Here is a 17,042-nt window from a genome sequence, read left to right on the forward strand (position 1 = left end):
AATTCTGAATGGAGGTAATCTTCACCGGAACCAAACTATAGATTCGCGCACTGGCCCTTCTGCGACTCTCATCTCAGCCGAAGAGTAAACGGGCTCTGTCGCTTTGCTGCCATGTTGAGTCCTGGGATGTCTCAAATTATATGCGACCATACGTGCTCCTTTCGATCCTCACTACATGAGAGGAGCGACTCTCAGCCTGACCACGACAGTAGCAGTACGACCACAACACAAGAGCTAAGTGAACCAAGATCCCATACCAGTGAAGGGTGTTCAATGCTCATAGTCTCATATACCCGTCGCATGAGTACCAAGAATCGGTCAGGGGAATTCTCGGTCTCGTAGGCAAAGCATGCATGAGAAATGGACTACGAATCTCCGGAAAGGGAGCTCTTGAGAGCGAACAATCCCATGGATAAAGTTTGTGAGGGCTGGATCCTGGATCATCTGTCGTGCGATTCACGAATAGAGACCAGAAGTCTGAGAGGCTCCTCCACCCATTTGCGCCGAGCCGCGGCAGATCGTCTTAGTCAGCGCCATCTCGACCTTCCACTAGTAGAATGGGACCCATGGACATTGACCCGTCATTAACCTCTCGTGCATCGGTAGAGGAAGCGACTCCAGATTCAAATTTCCACCTCCCCGAATTCCGCCATTCTGACATGAACCAAATGCTCCACAGCTAGTGCACTCCCATTGTCCTCGTGCTGACGATTTCTCACCCCCAATCGTCCGCTCTTCTCCTTTTCCTCCTCTTCCCCTCCCTCCTCCATCGATGGCGCGCTCGACTATCGTTCAAGAATATGATGCGCCATCCACAACGCTGAGCTTGGACCAAAAATCCAACCACGAACGCCAGCTGTATCAAGTACCCCGGCCCAAAGGGTATCGCGTGTCATGGCACGCCAATCCGGCCGTAGAAGCACATCATTTTGGCCAGTCACATCCCATGAAACCATGGCGACTCACCTTGACAAAACAGCTTGTCATGGCATACGGGATGCACCACGCCATGGACCTCTACCTCGCGCGGGCGGCAACCTACGAAGAGATGGCTGAATTTCACGAGGGCGACTACTTGGACTTCTTGCGCCAGGTGATGCCGGGCGACATGGAACGTGCCGAGCAAAGCGACAACGTGGTGCGTTTCAATTTCGGAGACGATTGTCCCATCTTTGACGGCCTGTACAACTACTGCTCGTTGTACGCAGGCGGCACCGTCGATGCGGCGCGCAAATTGTGCAACGACCAGGCCGAGATTGCGATCAACTGGTCCGGTGGTTTGCATCACGCGAAGAAGGCAGAAGCCAGTGGATTTTGCTACGTCAATGACATTGTTCTCGGAATCCTTCAATTATTGCGCCACCACCCCCGAGTTATGTACATCGATATTGACGTCCACCACGGCGACGGGGTTGAGCAGGCGTTCTGGTCGACAGATCGTGTCCTGACGGTGTCTTTCCACAAGTACGACAAAGATAACTTCTTCCCCGGAACGGGAGCGCTCGATGACACCGGTCCTACGCATCCCCTCAACCCGGGAGCTCATCATTCCATCAATGTTCCTCTCAACGACGGCATCGACGACGAATCCTACATGCAGCTCTACCACAACGTGATTGGTGCTTGTGTGGAGACATACCACCCGGGTGCGATCGTTCTACAATGTGGAGCCGACAGTCTGGGTTGCGACCGACTGGGATGCTTCAATCTCAACGTACGCGCGCACGGTGCCTGTGTCGCCTTTACGAAAACCTTCGGCTTGCCCCTCCTCGTCGTCGGAGGCGGCGGTTATACCCCGCGAAACGTGTCTCGTGCCTGGGCACACGAGACCTCCATCCTTCTCGAGGCCGACGCTCTCCTCGATCCCACCATTCCCGACTCGGTGGCCTTCCGCACACACTTTGGACCAGATTACTCGCTGTTCCCACCATTATCGGAGATTCGAAAGCTGGAGAATAAGAACTCAAAACCATATCTCGCAGGGCTAGTCGAATCCGTTCACGAACAGCTGCGGTACATCAAGGGCGCCCCAAGTGTCCAGATGAGTTTCATCCCGCCAGACATCCTTGGTCTCCGCGAAGAGACTGAAAAGGAAATCGAGGAGGAAACGGCCATGATGGAGGAAGAACGCGAAGAGCACTTTGGCGGAGGCTATGCTGCAAGTACCGCCGCTGCGGCCGCGGCCGCGCGGAGCGGCCGATTTCGTGGGGACGCCTGGCTCGGCCGGCTCAATTGCTCGTGGCAATCGTCGGCGCGAGCTGGAACGAGGCGCAGGAGCTCGCGGCGAGTTGTACTCATAGCATTCATAGAAGTGGACCTTGTCTTTGTCTCGCTGTTGATTTGCCACTTGAAATTTCTTCCGGTTTGGAAAAACACAGGGTGTTGGGGAGTTTGGTGGAGCTCGGTGTTTGGGGGAAAGAGGTTCCCTACCTACTTTGACTGTGAGGTTCTTTTTTTTAAAGCTTGCTGGCATGCTTGTTTAATCGACCCGGATGTCCAGCTTACTATCATTCTGGGTCGGGTGCTCTTCGATGATTGTGTCTGATGTCTGATATGTTTTTCTTTGAACCTTGTGATATACCCTGACATAACCGATGCGTACATATATGGATGAATCAGACAGATTCAAGTGTAACTCTAATTACGATGAAAGTAATCTGTGCCATGTCGTAGTGCTCAATACCTACAATATCACCCTCGATCCACTTTTTCTACATGGATCGAGAATTGACCACACGCAGCATTAGGTATCTTTCACTCTCAAGGAGGTATCTCGTGGTATTTCAGAATATCTTCGTGAGATCAGGACGTGGGGAAACCTATTTGCAACGCGTGGTCATCGTTGTACATGTGCTGCGACATGTACATACTCGATAATCAATGCCGTGAAAGTCGCGAGTATCTTGGTCGCGTGTCTTTCCTTCAGGGGCGAGTCGATGCCGGAGTCGTAAAGTCTTGCAGCGCCCGAGCTGTGCGGATAACGGCAATGCAATGTAAATCATCTATTGACGGGCTTACACCACACCGGTAAACAGGATGAATTAGGATTTAATTATGAGATCATCATGTATATGGTTTTCTTTTTTGGGGGGGCGTCATTTTTCCTTTGGATGGTCATATATGACTCTCTGTCAAATGATGCACTATGACTCCTTGGCGTCCACGAATTGTTCCACCTTGTGCGTTTCGGTGTCCATTCGCTGCACCACTGGGGGCACGGTAGATTCAGTGCCTTTGGGTAGCTCAGTGCTCGGGGGTTGAACGGCTGGGACATGAGGTTGCGCAATGGCATCTGGAGGCAACGCGACTGGCTGAGGTGGTTGGGCAACAGCGTTGGGCGGTTGAGCAACCGCATGAGAAGGTTGAATGGCAGCGTCCGAGGTTGGAGCAGCTACATTCTGCTGGGCGGACACGTTGTGGGTCGCAGACTCGATAGGTTCGGATGTATGCGGGGGAATCTGGAACTGGCTGGAGTCTTTCTGGCCGTCGAGGATCGGTGCAATAGCCAGGATCTGCTGTACGGCGAGTTGCGGGTCTTGGGCGTCTCTGTGTCCAAACGAAAAGATGTCAGCGCACTAGTACTTATAAATAATCCACTCTTTCCTCCGCAATCGGAGATGACATGGCTGAACATACACTTCCGCATTGATGATCCAGTCCAGATCCTCTTCGCCTTCATCGCGACCTCCGGGGCCACCTTCCACATGGCGGAACAATCGGGGACGCCACTCGACTCCGTCATCGACACGCTTCGCAGCCTCCTCCCGTTGCCGGTCTTCGATCTTCGTCTTCTCATCTGTGGCTAGAGCGTGGTTTTGCGCGATGATCGCCTTGACCGTAGGTTCCCACAAGCGCTGGGACTCGCGCTCCGATTGCTCACTGATGGGACGCGCACGCGGCTTGGCGTGTCTTGCGTGTGTAGCATCGAAAAGTACTTCCTTGTGATGATTCTATCGCCGGTTCAATGGTCAGCAATTCGCAGGGTCAAAGACAAGAGCTTTGTCTTCGAATTAGATAGAGTTGGAACAATAGAAACGCAGTTAACTCACGCGGACATCCTTGATGTGCATCTCGCCATTCCACAGGCCTGACAACTCATAGAGCACTTCACCGGTCTGCTCGTTCTTGATCACGCCCCCAATAGCGTTGTATGTGCCCGAGAAGTAGCCCTTGGTCTTGAACTCAATATCGGCCACAAGGTGATTTTCCGGGCACCGCACATAACTGTGATCGCCTAGCTCATACTTCATTTTGCCGAACAAGATGCCGCGCGCGTACATGTTGGGTTGTGTCACAATACTATGAGATTGAGTCAGTCGGTCGACCCCAAGGCGAGCTGCACAAATGCTCGGAACCGTCGTTGCCTCCGAACGTAGGATGGGGCACTTACTATCTCTCTCCCTTTTTTTGGTCCTGACCCCGATTTAGCAGGCGCAGTATCGCAATGCCTTCCATCAGACTGGCGGCAGAGTTTCCCAGAAATTTGCTGCGAGGCTTCAGGGTACCATCGATTCGAATGTGGTGTTCCGGGGCTATGAAAAAGTAGCTGGACTTGGGTGGGTGGTGCGAGGTCTGCTCGGAGATATAGTATCCGCGGGTCTGATCAGGATAGTCCCAGTAGCAGGTGAAAGTCTCTCCCAGGACAGGATTTAAGGGCTTTTTGACACCGCTGAAATCAAAATGGTAGGAACCGAATCAGCACTCGAGGGTTATGAGATAGATGCCCATTTTCGTTTGGAATGCAAGAAAGCCTTTTCTGATGACATATCTCGGTGGAGGCAGGCACAGAGGCGAGGAACACGAACTTACGGAGGCTTGATATGCCATCCACTTAGGTAGAATTTCACCACGGCGACAAATCGTTCGACGGGATCGTCAATTTCCGACATGGGAAGAAGTGTCTCTGGATGCGCCATAAAGCTATACAGATCATCAAGTCAATACTGTGGCTCGTGTTTCTTCCTCTCGCACTTCCGGTTGGCCCAGGCTACAGGGCACGGCCATCCCGTGCCAACCTGGAGCGCTTTGGGAGCGGTAGAGGCCCACACGTACTTTGTAATGCGCTCGAGCATGGATCGCGGTTCTAGGATGAAGGTGGGCAGCACGACTCGGCTCAAGTCGGCGCCCGGTCGAAGTTGGGAAATGATATGCGACAGGACTGCGTGGTCTTGTCAGTTCCCCTCTCTCCACATAGCTGCCATACTGAGCTGGGCCGGTCGCTCCCAGTCTTCTGCGAATGGTGATTAAAGGAAGCTTTTCCAGGGCGTCATACCATTCCCCTGTTCCGGTTCAACAATTTCTTCATCGCCGCTGGCGGGTGATGGGTCCCTCGATGACCGGCCTATCTCATTATGAGGATGATGTGAGCTTCTCGAGATGTTTGCATGGGTAAACCTTGATCATTCCTCCCGGGGAGACCTCGCACGTACTGGTCAAAGAGGCACGGCGGAGATGCGGCACCGGCATGGTTGGCAGCGGGACAGGCGGGACGGCGCAGAGACTCTCTCTTTCTCTCTCTCTCTCTCTCTCTCTCTCTCTCTCTCTCTCTCTCTCTCTCTCTCTCTCTCGGGGTGGGAGTTTGAATCAGTGCGACAGCATGTAGCGCAGTAGGAGCAGCAAGGGAGCAAGGCCGGGTGGGAGATGCACGGATGATGCTGAAGATGCGACTGTCCCAAGGGTATGAATCTGGCAAAGGTGGGAAAGCAGAAGGTGAGTTGAAGACGTGGGTAGCCTGATTCTCAGGAAGTGGAAAAGAAAAAAAGCTGGGCGGAAAAAGCGCAGTCTAGAGCAAAGCGAGGTTTGAGTCGGTGACAGCTCTTGGGACTGGCGGGGACTTGGGGAGGGGCGGGCATTAGCTCGTCATGCGACGATGGGGGGGGGGGGGGGGGGGACGGTGGAGACCGGAGGAGATTATGTAAATCTGTATTGAGTACTAGTATTGACAGTAAGCAGGCCAGCCTTTTTGTACTTGTGGACTCAGACGGTAGTCAGTGTACTATTTGCTTTGAGAGTCTACAGAGTACAGAGTAGAGACTGTAGCTTCCAAGCTTGAAGGTTATATCGACGTGTTCTGTCATCTCATTTGGACACGTTGACCATGTATGGATATACTCTGACCGGCAGAGATGCGTTTAAGCAGGTACTTGGAATAATGTACTTATCCAATGTTAGGAACTTGTCGGAATTACTATAGTTAGTACAATCAGCATACCTCTCATAGTATGACTATCAGTTGGCATGATTGATCTAATATTCTCAACTATACTGCAATACCGCTTCCAGAAATGACTGTTCTAAGCTGCCACCGTATTCCTGAGAATCTGACATGAAGCTCATCCTTACAAAGGTCTGGAAATCTGAATTGTGGATCCTAGGGTCCCATCTCGTTGGAATACGAAGCATGAAACCGGTACTATTGAGTATTCGCACAGCCACACTCCACCGACTCGTGATCTGGAGCCAAGAAACAGCCTGCAGGAGGAAGAGAAGTGGTTGTAATATGACAGTGCTCTTGTCAGAAATGCTTTGCATATCCAGAATGGCGCACTCCACACATCAACCACCAAATCGTCGAGGCTCTCGGAGGCAGTCGGACAATGACGTCGAGAGTCCGCGGATCTTTTGCGTACTGCCTGTGGACGCCCGACCGCCGAGTGGTGGTGGAGAGTGGAGACTGGAACCGGGAGTGGTTGAAAGTCTCTACGCTAACAATAGAAACTGCAACCGATGCGTTCATACTTGAGAAGTCCAGGGTGTATACCCAACTATGTGTAGGTACTTACATACTGCTGAACTTAGCTGGTACTTACTAGCTACTGAAGGAATTAGTATGTGGAGTGTCCTTTACGATCTTCAGTTGTCTCCAAACTATTAGATCATGCCAGCTCAATTAGTACTCTCTCTCTCTCTCTCATTCTACATGAATACGAGGATACTCATGCATAAGCACGACACCTGCCATTATACTGTCCAATGTCTGCGCGGTCATCGGCCATGATCCTCTCCTGGAGAGGGGCATCGCATTGGCTGAGTGGAGAGCAGCAACCCTTTCCAAGATGGAGCCGATCGAATGGAAGAGCCAAAGAACGACACTCGCCTTGATGCAGGTCCAGGCATGCGGGTTTGATTCGTAAAGGATCAATACGAGAATACGGCCAAGGAGAGTAGTAGGACTAGGGATCACTCACGACACCCGTGCAGTGAGTGCACCCAACAGGAAGTCCTCAAGTCACAGTCAATTTACCGACTCGGGAAAAGATCGTTTTACGCATATCCAGTACAAGGCTACAAGTAGAGTTTCATGCTAGCAGGAAAAATCACTTGCCACTTGCAAAGACAGAAGCTGACCTCATAAAGTCAATTGTCTTTCAATAAGAGGCGTAGCCAGCAATCTGCAGTATCCAGTGATCCACTCCGACCGCTGTAATGGACGGTATCTAATTCCATAGTAGTTGAACCTGCAACAAGGATGATGCACTTCTTCAGTCCACCTGTTCAATCAGTGGGACATCTCCCCCGGTAATCTCGCGCACAAAGTCCATATCTGGTCGATGAAGCATGACGTGAAAGTGTTCGACGGCATGGACGGATTTCAAAGACTTCCAATTCCTAAACCAAATCACCTGGTCGGGCGCCAGACGGGAGCAGAACGTGGCCTGCACGTATTGCTCGATCCCCTCGCGCGCTTCGTTGGTGAGATCACCGGTGGCCGGATCTTCGGAGAGCTCAAATTTGGTCCAGACCACAAGATGGATAATGCCCGGGTCCACCCCGTATGGCCAGTCATTGTATAGAATGCGAATGTCCTCTACGGCAGCGTTAGCGTAGAGTCGAAGTAACTCGGCAGATGACCCTCGTGGACTCCCTTCTGCGAGTCCATTGAGGGAGTGGACACTGGAAAGCCTTCTCACAGCGGTTGCCCGGCAGCTACCGCTCGATCACGGAACATATCAAACATAAAGGCTTTCTCGGTACAACGTAGGCCGTCAATGCAGCACTCACCAGCACACTCAAAAGGGCGACCCCGAGGCTGAAGACCTTCCAGAACCCCTATACCCCAGCGTAACCGCTCCATCACCACAAATCGCATGACCGATCCATATTGCAGTTTGATGCGAAAGATATACTCCAAATATTTGCGCAGTTCACTCGGAACTCGCTGAAACCGATCGATTTGGTTTGTCCCTGCTCAAAAGACCATTTCGCCATGTTAGCCGCATCTGCCCTGCTGCACGGCCCAACAGTATATAGACTCCGCGCCAAGGCTGTGAAACGTGCGAGAGCCCCATCGCCAAGATGCATGACAGTTCAACACTGCCGGGGCTGCTGGTCCGGGGGTGAAAAGGGACGGGGCTTTGGCTCCACTCAACGAATGATTATCTGCACTTGTTCCCAGCTCTGTCGCTGATAGTCGCAATCGCGCGTGGCGAGACATTGAATGTTTTTGAGGGACTGGTCGCGCAGGAACGGCGGACACTCCTTGGTCCGTTGCGACCGGGGCACGTTGACCTGCCAGTAGTATAAGGGCTCTTCCGAGTCGAGGCCGGGGTCGTGTAAGTAGCTGGGGCGGAAGGTGGTGGGGGTGTCTTCTTGACCACCTGCATGCCTCTTGACGTTGTCGTGAAAGCACGGCAAAGAAGTCGCAGCCATGTCGATTGATGGAGAGGCCATCAATCAACAAAGATGTTCGAGAAATCAGGCACAGAACCAACAAAAGCAAGGAGGGAAAGAGCTGAGGGAACTGCCCAGGTCGACTACTCCTTGATCGAACTCCTTCTTTTCACCGGGCGCTGAATGATTCTATAAAAAGAGATAATAAAGGGAGAGCCGAAGAGAGAAATGACGGGGAATCAGTTCGGAAATGAATTGCTCCTCGTGCAAGCTCTCCGGGCCGTTGTTATCGATGTCGATCACTGGTCGTCCCAGTTTCACGGATCCAGCCGGGTCTATTGGAATGTGCCGAGTGGCGATTCATTCTGAAGCACAACTATCATTGAGTGTGTAGTGTGTACTACTGTACAATAAAGATCTTGATAAATCCCCAGAACGTTCTCTGGATAATATAAAAAAAGAAACGCGCGGAGTCACCCACAGAAGGCGTAGTGTTCCTGACTCCGGAGTAAATACTGCGGCTGTTATGTTCAGTCCACAGCTGTGCTGAGCTTCTTCACGATGGGGTCGTCCATATGAACGACAGATACCCCCGCCCCATGAAGCTCTGCCTTGACCTTGTCCCAGCCCTCCGGCGCGACACATCTGGTGCCTTCTTCAACAAGCCAACTGCGAAATCCAGCCTTGACGGCATCGATTGCGGTCCATTTCACGCAGTAGTCGCCCGCCAGTCCCACCACAATTACATCCGTAACCCCCTTTTTTCCAAGATGGAGGCGACATCCTCACTGACGGATTGCGACGTCACAGCCGGGTCCAGATTACCAAAAGCGTCTCCAAAGGCTGAATACATCTCGACCTGGGGATCAGTACCTTTGCGGATGAAGTGGTCTATGGGCGTAGTGTCAATCTCCGGGATCATGTTAGACCCAGTAGTATTGGCTACACAGTGATCTGGCCACAGCTGCACCGACATGGACTCCATTTTCTTGTCCGGGGCGGGATTCTTCATCTCTGCGAATGACTCGAATGGACGATTGTTTGGAGGTGGGTGGTTACTGGCAAAGGAAATATGGTTGGCGGGGTGCCAGTCTTGAGTCGCGATGCGTACCACCAGGCCAGGTTGAGCCAAAAGAGTATTGATCACCGGTGCAATGTCCCTGCCTTCTCGAACAGCCAAGGATCCTTCCTGCGAGGGGAGTTCGAGCATCATAGCAAGCCCACGCATCAGTCATGTTCTGTCCCTTTGCGTACCCTATGTCTTGTGGCCATGGCGTGGGTTGAACTCACAGGTGGGCAGAAGTCTTCCTGCATGTCAACTACAATCAGCGCGGGCACGAACGGCCCTCGGTCACTGCCTCTGAACTCCATCCAGGAGTGTGTAACTGTGTACGAGCGCTGGTAGTTAATGATCACGAGGTTCCCAAGCTGGTTGATATTGGTCGGCTCGAGCTGATACTTCTCGGAGGAAGAGTGCACGTGTGAGATCAACCAAATATGACAAAGATTGAACGTGTTTGCAGAGGAGAGCTAATGTGTCTGATAACAACACACAACCTTAATAGAGCCCCAGGCGGGGCGCTACATCATCGTGCGGGTGGTTTGCTGTGTTTGACAAAAGCCACGTGATCTAGAATGGGTCAACCACTGCAGTCGGTAGTTTGGTAGTTTGTAGTTGGTAGCCGACCGCCTCAGCAGTGAGACAGCACAGACTGGAGCCCAGCCCGGCAGAATGTCTGGCTGACTCATCACGCACGCTAAATTCGGTAAATGCCTGCACCTTTTCTTTCTTCATCGTCCCCTCTTTCCCTTCTCTGGTCGCTTGTCTTTCTTTTCTCGAGGGCTCTGGCCCCCAAACGACTAAAGTGTGCTTCTGAGTCAAGGCTGACGATAATGAAAGTCATCTTCCAGGTATGCAAACCTTCAAAATCATCTACCAATTCCTTCCTGTAATACATTCCTGTATGCACGTCTACATGATGAATCTTATTATTGGAGCTGTCTGAGCTTCGGCTTTGCGGACAAACTCATTATACGCTTTTTTTATCTGAACCCAATTTCCATTGCAACCCATCGGCGATCAACTTGACAGTACCTCTACCATGATGGGTCATTATACTGACATGTCTCAAAAGTCCTAGACACGACACCTCTGGAAATTGTAGACATCTTCTTGTGAAGCCTTCTTGATACCCCATTTGCCCAACAAGCCTTTTTTAGCTTCCAGGCCCCATTTCGGGTCCTCTTCTTAGTTCTATCTTACTCTTCTCTCTTTTTCTGTCCCACCGTGCTCCATCCATTCTATCAATAAGCCGTCGCCCATCATGGCATCCTACGACCCCCGTGTAAACACCAACAGCACAACTCAAAATCCTCCTCCCCCGCCGCCTCCTCCCGAGTCCGCGCCATCAGACATGACTGCACCTACCGACGGCGCAGCTGATGTGGTCGCTGCGACCACAACCCCCAACAACACCAATGATGAGCAGACAGATTCCTGGAAACTCAAATTCTGCACCGTCTGTGCATCCAACAACAATCGCTCAATGGAGGCTCACCTTCGACTCGCGACAGCACCCTCCGCGTTCCCAGTCATCTCGTTCGGCACTGGCTCACTGGTCCGACTACCAGGCCCGTCTATCACGCAACCGAACGTGTACAGCTTCAACACCACTTCCTACAATCAGATGTACGAAGAGCTGGAGGAGAAAGACGCGCGCCTGTATCGTCACAATGGAATTCTGAACATGCTGGACCGCAATCGCAATTTGAAATGGGGCCCGGAACGATTCCAAGACTGGATACCCGGTCAGCCACGGCTCGAACATATCTCCAAGGGCGACAAGGGCGCTCAGGGGACAGAAGGGGGAGTGGTCGATGTCATCATCACCTGCGAGGAGCGCTGCTGGGATGCTGTGGTGGACGACCTCATGAATAAGGGGAATCAATTGAATCGACCTGTTCACGTATTCAATGTGGATATCAAAGATAATCACGAAGAAGCCCTGGTTGGTGGAAGGGCCATTCTGGACTTGGCCAACCGGTTGAATGAATCTGCCATGGCGCAAAGAAATACCCACGGATCCGCGGGATGGGAGAATGGATCTGGTGCCGCGCGCTTGAGCTTCGATGAGAGTGTCCCGGAGATCCTGGCCGAGTGGCAAGAAAAGCACCCCAATCTGCCAGCATTGTGGACATTGGCCTGGCTGTAGTTTGGAGCAGCTCGAGCAGCCTTACGCAATCTACGTCTTATGTTTAGACTGATACCCATTCACGATGTTCTGTTCCTCAAGGTCTGCTCTGTGCGAGATAGCAGCCATTTTCTTTCAATTTCGGTAATTTTTGTTTAGGAGACATCATTGACCATTGCGTAATCAAGGAAGGCAGATTATGATCATTACGCTTGCTTCGTGTTTTTCGAGTTGACGTTTAGCCCTTTCCACACTGGAAGACAACCAGTCAAACTCATTGTAGATCGACCGGTCTTCTCTTAGAATTACATTGATCTGTACATGCACTAGTTATGTGGTCTTCTAATCGAGATACGGGAAAGCGAGTCTCAAGAGCCTTGACAATAAGACAATTGGAACACACAGACGGCGTCATCCGAGAGCAATCTCTTATGACTCCTCCTTGACAGCCACAGCCTCCTTGTGGTCTTTGGCCAAGACAACATTTCTTCGCTCCTCATACCACTTATCTAGACACTCTCTTCGCTGAGCCTGAGTCATATTCTCCACCACGAGCGCAAACTCCGTAGCATCGGCATATCCGAAGCGGCGCGCCATGCTACAAAACTGCCGGCGCTTGACATCCTCAGGCGGGTTGTACTTGAATCGCACAATCTGCCCCTCTGGTCCTTGAAACACAGAAGGCGGAGGAGGCAAGTGACGCGGTTCTTCGAATGGATCAGAACCGCCATCGTCTAGTTGGGAAGGCTCGAAGATTTGGAAATTCGCTTCCGGGTCATCGGTAATCTGCTCGGCGCGTCGACTCAGTCTTTCCTCGACCCGAGATGAACCGATGACTTCATTGTTCAGGTGGGTGTATTCGACTCCGGCGCCTGCGAGAATTGCTTGGATCGGGTCGTGGCTGCGGGATGTCTCAGGCTTAGGACCATCGGCATCTGATTCACCGCGGATCATTGCGGCTAATTGGCTCATGGCCTCGTCTTCGGCTTTGACTTGTCCGTCACCAAGCATGCCGCTTTCGGGGTCTTCTTTGACCTCGATGTCCATGACCTGGACGCCAGCTCGGCTTTCCGCGACGTTGGTCTTGTTCACGATGTCGCGAAGGACAACATTGTCATGCTGGTAAGCGAACAGATTGTGCATGCCAAATATTTCGCCTTTTTGATCTTTCTTCTCTTGAACGCCCTTGAAGTATCGCCGCTCCGAGCTGGCAGTGTAGCCGATCTCGGCTTGTTGCTGCTTGTAGATTTGCCGAGCGTAGACGATCTCTTCAATGGTGCCAACTGAGACGAGACGGAAGACTTCGACATCACGAACTTGTCCGATACGGTAAGCTCGATCCTGAGCTTGCAGATCGTACGCGGGATTCCAGTTGGGATCAACCACAACTACCTTGTTCGCCGACGTAATGTTCAGCCCGACGCCACCGGCCTTGGTGGAAATGAGAAAGACGAACTGATTGGGATCGGAGTTGAACTCGCCGACGGCCTTGGCGCGGTCTTCATACTTCATGGAGCCATCCAGATAGCTGACGTTGTAGCTTGTGTGATTGAATAGCATTTGGAGCATTTTCAGCAAACGAACGCTATGGGAAAATACCAGCACCTTGTCCCCGTTCGCATGCCACCACCTCAGCAGCTTGCGAAGGACTTTCCATTTCCCACAGAATTCAGGATTCGCGTAGTTCACAATGGAGTCACGCGAGCGGTAAAGATCCTCCCACTGATCAGGCAAAGCAATCTGTAACATCTCCTTCTCCTTCTCTTGTTTCTCATTCGAGTCATTACCCTGGGGGATGAGAATGGCTAGATGATTGCTGAGCTTCTGCAGGACCGCAATGGCTGGAAAGACAAGAGACTGCCATGTTTTGTCCGTGCCCGGTACATATTTACGACAGCACCATCCCTGCTTCCTGCCCGACGAGCAGTCGCAAAGTTCGGTGGCCCACTTGATCGTGGTAACAATGTCACTGTCCAAGAAGTTCTCATAAGCTTCTGCTTGTGTTGCAGTGAGTGGGCAAAACACCACCCGATCACTCTTCTTCGGAAGCTGATCTGCAATCAAAGTCTTCATTCGGCGAAGAAAGAATTGGGGTAAAAGATTCTCGACCAGCTTCTTGGCCGTCCTTCGAGCTTTGCTCAATTGATTCAACGTTGCCTCGTGAGATTGGCCGATCTTCAAAGGCTCAGCAATCTGCGCTTTCCATGTTGTCACGGGTCCAACGACACCTGGGTTCGTCCAGTTCAACAGTGTCCACAGCTCTTCGTATCGATTCTGGATCGCCGTTCCCGTTAAGCCGACCCGGCACAGTGAGTTGATCTCGTTCATGGCTTGGGTCGTCTCCGACTTGCGCTCCTTGATTTTGTGACACTCGTCTGCAATCACGCAATCCCATTCAATCATATTCACCGAATCTCTATTGTTCACATAAGTTGTGTAGGTGGTGATGAGGATCTCAACACGGCCCGATTTTGCGGCATGCAGAGCAATGTCCTTGCTGCTGCCATGGTACACGTCAACATGCCACCAGCCCCAGCGCTGCAGCTCAGACATCCAATTCGAGATCAGCGTTCCGGGACAGATGATGATGGTGCGTGGGTACCAGGTCCCCTCTCCAGTCCTTCGCATCTTCCGCATGCGTTTGGAATCCCGCTCATCGCCAGTCTTGCCGTAGACGGCGGTCAGGAACGCAATCACTTGAATAGTTTTACCCAAGCCCATGTCATCGCCAAGAATGCCGCCTTTCTGATAGACGAAAAGCTCATGCATAAAGGCGACGCCCTCAATCTGATATGGTCTCAGCCACTGCGCAATCGGGGCTGGGATCAGGCCGAGCGAGCATGGTAGAGTAATATCCTTGTAAGCCCTTGCAGGGGATTGACCGGGAAAGGCGGGCCTTTCCTGTAAATGTTCAAGACGCTCATCATCCGAGAAGTCAACATCGTCATACGATGGGGGGAGTTTCAACCCAGCGTCATTCAAACTTTGCTGCTGACGATCGAATTTGACCCTTCGCTTTTTGAGATAGTCCGGGAGAGTGTACTCCATGAGCTCATCCTCCGAGGAGATTTCGCCATAATCCCTCAACGGCCTTTTTGGTCGCGCCGGCGCGCGCTCTGGTTTCACCAGACCGACCATCTCTTGGTCGCGTGGTTGTCTCTTCGGGAGCTTTGCTCGTCGAGTAGCGGCTGCGGCCTGCTTGCGCTTGACGGCTTTGCGCTCCTTGAAGTTCTTGTATGTCGTCTCGCCATCATTAAACTCATCTTCGCTCTCCTCTTTGGCCTTGATTGGGGTACTCGGAATTAGGCGAGAGGGAGGATGTCGTGGCTCTGACTTGAATTTTGTAGGAGTGGTATACCGCTGGGGGGTCGAGATCGCAGGCTTTTCTCGTTCGGAAATAATTTGTCTCCTATCTTTTAGTTGGTAAGCTGCGTTATCGCGCACATGCTTGGGATCCACGAGACCCGTACCGGGTGTGTTGCCGGGCCTTGCATAGGCTGTTATCTCCAGATCGTCATCGTCTGATTCGAGATCGATGACCTCGACTCCAGCATCCAGATTGCCCATGTCCAATACATTCCCGATTGCTTTCTGGTTGAGTTGGACGACGGCGTTGGAAGAACGTTAAGATCGTTGATGGATCCAAGCCGCAGGCGTGCCAGGGCGGAGTCGATGTCATTTCCGGTCGGCGAGAAAAAAAGCTGCGGGACTAGATTCCTCTCCACCACGACACTCGTGATTTCTTCCGCGGGCATTTGATCATCTTGCATGGGTATTCGGCCAGCTTGAGAAAGGTGAGTTCACACCGGACCAGAATGTCCAGTCACCAACTTCTATGCCGTGACTGTGCTGACGTGCACTCTTCAGCTACCTCAACTCTTTTCAGTCCAAGCAAGATCGGCTTCGTTCTCTGAACCCTAGCGTCTTGTCTCTCTCTCTCTCTCTCTCATTCACGGACCCTTTCACGCGCTTTCAACCCGCGCTATCTACACAATGCCTCTCGACACCTCCACGACATATCCTCTGACCAAGCTGCGGCTTGATGGTCGCCGATGGAACGAATTGCGACTCATCCAAGCACAAATATCGACCAACCCCGCGAGTTCCGGGTCCTCATTCTTCTCGATGGGCAACACATCAATCATGTGCTCCGTTCACGGTCCTGCTGAGGGTCGCCGAGGAGACGCAAGCGGCAGCGCCGGGGGCGCGGGCGCCATTGTTGATGTGGATGTCAACGTTGCAGGATTTGCTGGTGTTGATCGCAAGCGTAGAGCTGGTGGAAGTGATAGGTACGTCCCTCCAAGGGAGTTCTTGTCTTGGAGAATCCATCAGAGAGGGGATTTTGCTAACATTCATCTCTACAGACAATCTTCGCGGATTGCGACGACGCTACGCTCGGCTTTTCAATCACACTTGCACACCTACCTTTACCCTCACAGCACCATTAGCATCCATGTGTCCGTCCTATCAGTCGATGGCTCCCTCCTCGCCGCTGCCATCAATGCCTGTACGCTGGCTCTTGTCGATGCCGGTATTCCCATGCCGGGTCTATTGACCAGTTGCACGGCCGGCATGAGTGGTAGCGCATCTACGCCTCAAGACCCCCGAAACAACGAGCTAGATCCGCTTCTCGATCTGTCTCTGCCAGAGGAGCAAGAGCTGCCTGTGTTGACCGTTGGCACTACCAATTCTGTTCCCGTGGGCGAGAATAACATGGATACTGATGAAGAGGAAATGAAGGTGGCCGTGGTGACCATGGATTCCAAATTACATTGCACCTATGTGGAGACTATGCTGGCAGTTGGTATTGATGGCTGCAGCCAGATTCGTGAACTATTAGAAGGTGTGATCAAAGGGTCCAGCCGAGCTTAAAAAAAGAAGAGAGCTTTGATACCCCTTCTATACTTCCTAGAGGACCATTTCTTTTGACAGCACCTGCAGTATGGATCTCGGAAGGGATGTGACCTGCTCCGTCAACTACTCGAGACCTCGTTCATGAGGGTATCCCGAGGGAGGGTTTCGAATTAAGGAGGACGACAATATCTTCCTGCACTGAGCCTCAGGTGGATGCCCAGAAAAGGCCGTGCTACTGTAGCTATCTTGTAAGTGAGAAACCGGAACGCAATACCTCACTGAGCCATGCCACGTCGTACTCTCTACTTTTGCGTGGAATAAGGAGTATCAAATACGAGTCAGTTGTGATTCCCAGCCCAGAGCGAGCAGGCTCCTGGGTGAACATAT

At 52.1% G+C, this 17,042-nt stretch overlaps 7 protein-coding genes across 7 annotated transcripts; 3 read left to right on the forward strand and 4 right to left on the reverse strand.

The window, feature by feature from the left end:
* Positions 1–772: 772 nt before the first annotated feature.
* On the forward strand, positions 773–2,545 carry hosA (histone deacetylase HOS2; the record flags this gene model as incomplete). Its single annotated transcript, XM_056930989.1, has 1 exon — positions 773–2,545. The coding sequence occupies one exon, from the start codon at positions 773–775 to the stop codon at positions 2,543–2,545; it is 1,773 nt and encodes a 590-aa protein (XP_056793020.1).
* Positions 2,546–3,143: 598 nt separating this feature from the next.
* On the reverse strand, positions 3,144–5,466 carry N7539_001387 (OSBP family protein; the record flags this gene model as incomplete). Its single annotated transcript, XM_056930990.1, has 9 exons — positions 3,144–3,546; positions 3,637–3,950; positions 4,050–4,299; positions 4,391–4,669; positions 4,810–4,920; positions 4,972–5,158; positions 5,204–5,230; positions 5,273–5,341; positions 5,430–5,466. 9 exons carry the CDS (start codon positions 5,464–5,466, stop codon positions 3,144–3,146), a joined length of 1,677 nt encoding a protein of 558 aa, XP_056793021.1.
* A 2,015-nt stretch (positions 5,467–7,481) lies between these two features.
* N7539_001388 (GIG1 family protein) lies at positions 7,482–8,670 on the reverse strand (the record flags this gene model as incomplete). Its single annotated transcript, XM_056930991.1, has 3 exons — positions 7,482–7,807; positions 8,002–8,184; positions 8,370–8,670. 3 exons carry the CDS (start codon positions 8,668–8,670, stop codon positions 7,482–7,484), a joined length of 810 nt encoding a protein of 269 aa, XP_056793022.1.
* Positions 8,671–9,140: 470 nt separating this feature from the next.
* Positions 9,141–9,981, reverse strand: N7539_001389 (nicotinamidase; the record flags this gene model as incomplete). The annotated part of the gene is made up of 3 exons (XM_056930992.1): positions 9,141–9,368; positions 9,404–9,799; positions 9,901–9,981. 3 exons carry the CDS (start codon positions 9,979–9,981, stop codon positions 9,141–9,143), a joined length of 705 nt encoding a protein of 234 aa, XP_056793023.1.
* A 953-nt stretch (positions 9,982–10,934) lies between these two features.
* Positions 10,935–11,822, forward strand: ssuA (RNA polymerase II subunit A C-terminal domain phosphatase; the record flags this gene model as incomplete). Its single annotated transcript, XM_056930993.1, has 1 exon — positions 10,935–11,822. One exon carries the CDS (start codon positions 10,935–10,937, stop codon positions 11,820–11,822), a length of 888 nt encoding a protein of 295 aa, XP_056793024.1.
* A 408-nt stretch (positions 11,823–12,230) lies between these two features.
* On the reverse strand, positions 12,231–15,368 carry N7539_001391 (putative DNA excision repair protein (Rad26L); the record flags this gene model as incomplete). The annotated part of the gene is made up of 1 exon (XM_056930994.1): positions 12,231–15,368. One exon carries the CDS (start codon positions 15,366–15,368, stop codon positions 12,231–12,233), a length of 3,138 nt encoding a protein of 1,045 aa, XP_056793025.1.
* A 426-nt stretch (positions 15,369–15,794) lies between these two features.
* Positions 15,795–16,673, forward strand: N7539_001392 (exosome non-catalytic core subunit SKI6; the record flags this gene model as incomplete). The annotated part of the gene is made up of 2 exons (XM_056930995.1): positions 15,795–16,090; positions 16,166–16,673. 2 exons carry the CDS (start codon positions 15,795–15,797, stop codon positions 16,671–16,673), a joined length of 804 nt encoding a protein of 267 aa, XP_056793026.1.
* Positions 16,674–17,042: the final 369 nt, after the last annotated feature.

Source organism: Penicillium diatomitis, assembly GCF_028827545.1.
Source record: "Penicillium diatomitis strain IBT 30728 chromosome Unknown utg000002l_segment0_segment0, whole genome shotgun sequence".
In the NCBI taxonomy this organism is placed as follows: Eukaryota; Fungi; Ascomycota; class Eurotiomycetes; order Eurotiales; family Aspergillaceae; genus Penicillium; species Penicillium diatomitis.